This window comes from Leptopilina heterotoma, unplaced genomic scaffold (assembly GCF_015476425.1).
Source record: "Leptopilina heterotoma isolate Lh14 unplaced genomic scaffold, ASM1547642v1 Lhet_396, whole genome shotgun sequence".
NCBI classification, from domain to species: Eukaryota; Metazoa; Arthropoda; class Insecta; order Hymenoptera; family Figitidae; genus Leptopilina; species Leptopilina heterotoma.
The window spans coordinates 1,161,925-1,169,626 of NW_025111061.1; the positions used below are offsets into that span (position 1 = coordinate 1,161,925).

Sequence of the window (7,702 nt, forward strand, 5' to 3'; positions counted from 1 at the left end):
ATTATTAATTATAAGCTTTTTTAAGAAACAGATGGCCTTTGTACGCCTTTTTACGAAAGACTGATTCTCAAAGATGATAATTAAAAATAATAATAAAGTATATATTCGATAATTTTCGTTTTTTTGCGCTTTAAACCTTAAGTACCCCGTCTTGCCCCACTCTCCCCTACTGCTGCAGTAATGGTGCGATACTGAATAATTTTATGTCGCAGTAATTAAATTAGAATTATTTCTAATGGTATTGTAGAGTAAAAAAAGTTGTCTTCAAGCGGATATAAAACATTTATTGATCAAAATTTTAAACTTTATTTTTATAATAATTATGACTTTTATCATTTTTGAAATATTTTGAAATAATTTGAAATAAAAAAGAAAAGTGTTAACAAAAATTTAGTTTTACGGAGCTTGATCTTCGACAGATTTTGAAGAACTTTTTTTGACCCTGTCACTGCGACCACCTTCTCTATCTGATGCACTAGAGAACCAACGACTTAATACGGATGAGATATCTGTTACCTTATCCGGAAATTGTATTTCGATGACAGCTAAAACAGATAAACAATTTTAATTATTTATTTTCGAATTTCTTTAATTGTAAAATTATTCAAAAACACCAATTACTTCATTTTTATATAAATATTTAATCATTATTATTTTTCCATAGGAATTAGGATTTTTAAAAATTTTAAATTCAAGCCGTTTTGAAATTCATTAACATTCAATTTCAACTATTTAAATAAATAATTTATTGAATATTTGAATTGAATTCTTCCGACGAATTTAAAAAATTAAATTTTGGGAAGAATTTGATTGAAATTAAATTAAAAATAATTTAAATTCTGCGATGATTTTGATAATTTATGAAAATAATTGAATTATTGCAAAGAAATTTATGAATAATTTTACTGACTTCCTAAAAAGAGTTTTAAAAATTCAATTTTTCCTGAATTTTTAATAAAACTCCCTGACTTCTTTCTGATTTACATAAGCAATTCTACTTTCTCTGAATTCCCTGATGAGTAAAATGTAAGAGTTTTATACCTTTTAAGCACTTATAAGTTTCAGTTGCAGAAAAATTCAGTTTTATTTTCCCTTTAGTTTCTCGGCCAAATGCTGTGTAAAATAGTTGGACACTTTTATTCATTATTTTTGGGATCACGCTGGTAAAACTATTGTACATTCTCTCTTTATTGGCGTACATTGTCATCATATGTTTCTAGAAATAAATAATAATAAATTAATTAAATAGTTCTAAAATAATTATTTTTCATTAATAAACAATATATTATTTACCACATTTATTATTAGAACTTCATCAGTTTTCAATTTATTATCAAACTTCAAAAATTCATCCAATTCAGCTGCTGGAATTCCTTCTATTTGGCTCATTTTCAATACGTCATCAATGTTTTTTTAACTCCAGTTGTTTTTAATATATGATCTCTAATAATTCGAGATTCTTCTTTAATTCGATATTCAAGGCTACGTTTCATCGATTCTACGTATGATTTTATTGTAGATATGTCGTCTAAAATAAAACAAATAATGTCAATAATTGTAAGTAATAATGCATAAGACAATATTAAAACTTTTACCAGTTTTCCTGCAAGTTGGACAGCGATTGATAGCTTCTTTTTCTAGAATAAATAAGAAAATTACTCACATGTACAGTATGGGTCATTTCAAATTAGACATCTTGAATTGTCAATTATTTTCTTAAATATTTAAACAATTATTGTAATTTGCTTTAAAATTTTCGAAAAATTAGTTCAATAAATATTTTGTATTATTTCCAAATTTTTATAATTCTTAATAAAATATTGAATAATCAAAATTGCAAGTGTACAATTTGAAATCTTAAATACATTAATTAATTTCTTTTCTTAAAAACACTAAATAATGGTTATTAAAATTATGGAAATAATAGGCCAAATACATATACATAGATTGGATTATATGTTTTCATGTGAGATACCACAAAAAGTTAAATTTTAGAATGTTTGCTTAAAATTAAAAAAATGTATTAAATGTAATTTAGAAAATAAAAGATATTCTTAAAAAAAGGAGGATAGCAAAACTTTTGATAATGGTGCATAAGAATATTATAGTAGTAAATGGAAGATATATAAATAGAAAAAAAAATTTACTTTTAGGAGTCGTTTTTCCATTTTGCGTCTTGTGAGTTCTTTTCTTATCTCTTGTAAAGATATTTTTCGCATTTTTCTTTGCGTCGACCAAAGAAATTGAATCCTGCGATGATGACGATATTCTAATAGATTTCGTATTTTTTTCATTTTCTTGCGAAAATGATGACAATTTCCAGATTTTTCTTGGTATGGAACAAGTCGATGAAGCACTCGATGAAAAACTGGAACGGGGTTTCTTCTTGGAATCTTTTAACGTACTACCTATAATCATTCATTATTATTTAAATAATATAAACACAAAATGTGTACAAAATTAAAAAATACTATTTATTTAAGGTGAAATACATACGACTACGTTTTCTTATGGTTTTCCTTTTGATCTTGGTAGGACTTGAAGATGAAACAACATTATCACTACTTGGAGTTGATATAAGAGAGGCTAATAAATTCTTTCGACCTATTTTAAAAGTTATACATGTTGACAAAAATCTGATAAAAGTATTAATTTAATTAGTTGCAGGCAATTATTACTACTATTGACTTTGTTTGTTAAATTTAATTAAATATAAATCTAAAAGTCATAGGGTTAAAAACTATTCTTTTTTTATTATTTTTATATCTTTATTAAATTTTAATTAATCCATGTTGAGTTAAATTAAAAATAGACACAAATTGAAATTTATTTGATTTAAAATTTTAATGAAATTGTAATGCAGCAAAATTTAAATTAATACATATTTCGACCAATAAAAATTAGGATTTATTGAAAGTTGAATCGATTAATATTTAAATTGAAAAATTTTAATAGATTGAAATTTAGATTATTTGGGATTTATATAAATTAAATTTGATTAGAATAAAAAGAAATTAAATTTAGATAGATTGAAAAACTTTACAACAAATACCTATAGAATATATATATATATATATATATATATATATATATATATATATCTTTATTTTCGACATGAGAGACTCCAGGAAGGGATTTTATTCAAAGAATTTTCGACTTGTAATGCACTTAATTTTAAGGGGCTTTTTTCTTTCTCAGAACTATCATTATCGTCAATCTGGCTGCTTTGAACTATGGTATCAGTGAATGCTCTTTCCATTCTTCTTTTACCTTAATCGTAGCTTTCTGAAAATCAAAATTTTTAATAAAAATTTCACATGTGTTTAATGAATAAATATACTTTTTTTATATATTTTCTTATTTAAATATTTACCTGCTTCTTTTAATAAATTAATTTCGAACTCCTTCCATGTCTTCTGCGGTTCTAATGAATTTTTTGACATTTTTTCCAGGCTAGAATATTCCTTCCTTGATGGGTAAAAGCTGTACAATTTATTTTGGTTTCTGTAAATCCAGTTGATTGGAACGACATCAATTAAAGATTTCCCATTTCTACTTGTGCCAACGAAAAAAATCACAATGTGAGTCGTCTTTGCGGAGAATTTTATTTCCTCCATTTTAGGATTTCTGTACTTTAAAAAACAGAATTAAAAAACTATTTATTACAAAATTAGTAACGAATTTATGTAATCGACTTTTTAAATAAAGAGAATACATAAAAGGTAGAACTCAATTCATATTATTCAGTACCTTTTTTAAAATTAATGGAATTCATTAATTACAAATATGCAAAAACAGGAAACGTTCTTAATTGTGAAGTAATGATACTGCGAAAATATTATTTCTATTTTCAAAAAGAACGCATTTTTTTAATATTTTGTATATTAATAATTATTTCCTTTTTAGACAATCTTCCGAGCTTCATTATTCCCACATTTTTAGAGTCACAAGGAAAGTTAAAGGCATTCGTCACTGATTTAAATAAGCGCCCATGCACAAATATGTTGTCTAATACTTTTCTCATTTTGCTGATTTGAAAAATATCTCCAGTGTCTAATTGAACAATACTATCCGACTTCGATGAATTTAACTTCACACCACGTAATATCAAACTTTCCAAATCGATGTCAGCTGCATCTATCCCAATAGGATTCGCTATGACCGTTTTTTTCGAATTACTGCCTTTTTTTGTAGTTTCAGAACAAACTGATTCTTCTGATATCCGCCTAACTAATTGTTCAAGAGGTTTACTTCGTCCTTTTATTTTGCGCTTTATTTTTCCTAAATTATTTTCAAATGGGAACGCTGAAATGGAAGATGAGTCCATTTTCATGTGCTCCACATCATCAGCAATGTGTATGAGAATATGATGATTCATCACTTGCGAATCTGATCCATAAAATGTCGGAAGAAGTTTAAAGAAATTAGTGAGTAACATTCGCGCATAGTTAACATTATCCACAGCTAAGTCAGGGTCGCAAAGAATTCTACAAGCAACTGCCAAAAGAAGAAAGTGACGAAACATATTCTTTGAAAGAGCTTCGTGTAAAACAATAGGACCAACATAGTGCAAAAAAATCGAAATTGTGTCGCTTTCCAATAATTAAATTTCTCTAAATCCATTGTCTTTCTTTGAAATTCGTCCGGGATATATTTAATCAATTCGCCCAAATGAAGTTTTAAATTTTCATTTTTAATTTTTGCTGAGTTTTACTTTTCGATTTACTTTCTTTCCATATCCCAGCAGTTGCTGTAGAATCCATTTCGTTATACCTAAATATAATAAATGCATCAAATCTAATAAAACTGACTTAACCGGATCAAAATTCAAAATATTTAGCAGTGGAGATGTTCCTTCCAAATGGTGTTCTTTTTGTTCTTTAATCGTAAATGATTCTTTGGTACGAAGATTTGCAGAGACATTTGGAAATATTCTTTTATTATTTTTTGTTTTTCCTCTTGTTTTGCACCGTTCGCAACTATAGAATCCTCCGTGTCCTTTACATTTCTTTAGAAATGCTCTTGCCGGTGTATCACAGGAGAAACCACTAACTTCCACTCGATAGTGACGATTATTGATGATTATTCCGTTCTCTATTAAATTATTTATTTCATTAAAAAAGTCGCTCAAATAATCATCCACACTTTGAGGTTTAGAATCACCACTGAATACTGCAACTATAAATGGTTCAGACTTATAATCTTTATGCAATAATTGTCCCAAATTCGGCCAGAATTGCTCACTTGAACCGCTGTATAAAGGTAAGCCATCAACATCAAATAACAGACATATTACATCTTCGGTGTATTGATCAGTAATGATGTTTTTCAGCCCTTCTTCTATGCCAAAGTATACATAGCGTCCATTGGTCTCTTTTAAGCTCTTCATATTCCGAACTTCTATATTCGATTTTGTCGCCAATAATGTAACTGCTGATTTTAGTAATTCTGGATGATGGTCTCTTAGTACGTTCAAAAGGGATTTGATTGATTCAACGGTAAGATTTGTTCTAAAACTGCAAGCCCAATTTTGCAATTTTTGACGAAGTGTTAATTCCCCAGAAATTTCATCTTCATTTTCAATTCTCTCATCCGCATTCGACGATTCCGAAGAAGAGTAAGAAGACTCATCAGAATCTGTTGTGTATTCAGGTGATCTATAATCTAAGGAAACTGATGAATCATTATCTGAAGAACTCTTTTCTGCAACTATATCACAATTAATTTTTAATCATTTTCCGAAAGTTCTTCGAGAATTCAATTATTTAAATACAAAAATTTAATTTTTTATAATAATTGAATCATTTGGTAATATCTTTTAAAAAATAATTAAAATTTGGTAAAATCTTTGAAAAATAATTTAAATTTGATAAAGTCTTTTTAGAAAAATAATAATTGAAATTTGATAAAATCTTTGAAAAATAATTTAAATTAAATAAAAGCTTTTAAAAATAATTGAGTTTTTAAAAACTATAAAAAAATAATCAAATTTTTAAATAATTTTAATTACCTATAAATAATTTCTCAAAAAATTTTAATAAGTTTAGAAAAATAAATTTAAAAAAATTTTATTTTACTTTGTTCGAAGTTAATTGAATTTTAAACAATTATGATAAAATAATTTTAAGAATTCGTTTTTTATAAATATCTAATGTAATTTTTTGAAAATAATTGAATTTATAAAAAGAATTTTTGTATAATTTAAAAAAAGATTTAATTTTTTAAAGAATTTTAATTAAAACTTTTGAATATGACTATTTTCAACAAAATGTTTTTTTATTATTATAAATATTATTATTGTAAATAATATTATAAATTATTATTTTTTATATGTATTTGAATTTTCGAAAATATTGAAAATAATTGAATTTCAATAATTAGAATGAATGAAAAATTAAAATTTTTGAGAATTCAATTATTTTCACAATTTTGCAAATTGAAATTCTTCAAAAGTTGATTTTTCAAAATTTATAATAAAATATTTGAAAAAAATCAATTATTTTCAATTGAATTTTACGAAAATTCAATTATACAAAAGCTATTTAATTATATATTTCGAAAATTTCATTAGAAAAATTATTCAAAATTAACTTTTCAAAGATTTTTCTAATATACTTTTAAAATTAATAAAAATCAAAATATGTTGCAGTTTATACTAAAAATGCGGTATTTTGTCGCAAAATTTTTTGAAAAAAAAATCTAAAAAGTCGCATTTTTTAATATAAGTCGATAAAAGTAGCATTATTTGAAAATAGTAAAAAAAGTCATAATATCCGAGGCCTGCATTTCAAAAGTTACTAATATTTGTTAGAATAACGTTTCTTCAACTCACATTACAAAATCATTTTGAGTTATATAAAAACTTTTGTTAAATTCGTGCACAAAGAAATTTTAATTTTTTATGTAATTTACTCAGAAGCATTAATATGAAATAAATTGGAAAATATTACATAAAATTAAATAATATACAAATATATGTAAAAATATTTTACAAATAATTTCTAAAACGTCAACATTTTTAAAAATTACCATATTGTTTTTTTCAACTTACATTACAAAACCATTATTAGTTAAATTAAAAGGTTTTTTTGATTTCCAGTATATCCAACTTTAATTTTGGATACTATAGTATTTAATCAGAAGAAATACTATGGAATAAAAAATCGTTGGAAAAAATTACATAAAAATAAATTAATCAACATTCATACGTTTTACAATTAATATTTCTACGAAATGATTATTACCAAAGGAGGATGTTAAAAAAGAGTCGATTTTTGCCCCGACCGAGAAGTAAATTTCAAGTGAATCCTTATACATTTTAAGCCCAGGAATCGAGTAGTAACCTTCATTTCCCCCCATACCTTCGGGAAAGTGGTGAAAATGAGTGATTAATCAATGAAAAGTCCGAAAAATAAGAATTAAGTTGGAATAAGAGCAAAAGGGATAAAAACATATCATAAAATATTTTAAAATATTTTGTGGTCTACAAATAACTGCTTGGTTACTAAAAAATGTGCTTGGTTAAATGCTTGGTTACTGTCGGAAAAGTCGGAAAATTTATGAAAATCCCTTGAAAAATGTAACAAATTCTTTTTATGTGATCAGAATCGGTTTAGGGTAGAGTAAAGTTAATTTAGACTAATTACAAAACAATTTTATATCTACAATGATATCTAGACTTTTCTCTGATGTCCGAAGAATG

General features: G+C 25.3%; 1 protein-coding gene across 1 annotated transcript; it reads right to left on the reverse strand.

The window, feature by feature from the left end:
* Positions 1 to 396: 396 nt before the first annotated feature.
* On the reverse strand, positions 397 to 2,679 carry LOC122506111. Its single transcript, XM_043618106.1, has 6 exons — positions 2,497 to 2,679; positions 2,148 to 2,408; positions 1,596 to 1,637; positions 1,294 to 1,528; positions 1,042 to 1,216; positions 397 to 545 (listed from the first exon to the last, which is right to left on the reverse strand). The coding sequence occupies exons 4-6, from the start codon at positions 1,387 to 1,389 to the stop codon at positions 397 to 399; spliced, it is 420 nt and encodes a 139-aa protein (XP_043474041.1). The 5' UTR covers positions 1,390 to 1,528; positions 1,596 to 1,637; positions 2,148 to 2,408; positions 2,497 to 2,679.
* Between the last annotated feature and the right edge of the window lie 5,023 nt (positions 2,680 to 7,702).

Bases quoted from the DNA above. Each gene is read 5' to 3' on its own strand.
- LOC122506111 (XM_043618106.1), bottom strand. From the start codon at position 1,389: ATGAGCCAAATAGAAGGAATTCCAGCAGCTGAATTGGATGAATTTTTG. The intron at 1,217-1,293 runs GTAAATAATATA...ATTTATTTCTAG, and splicing joins AAGTTCTAATAATAAATGTG to AAACATATGATGACAATGTA. The intron at 546-1,041 runs GTATAAAACTCT...TATCTGTTTTAG, and splicing joins AACTTATAAGTGCTTAAAAG to CTGTCATCGAAATACAATTT.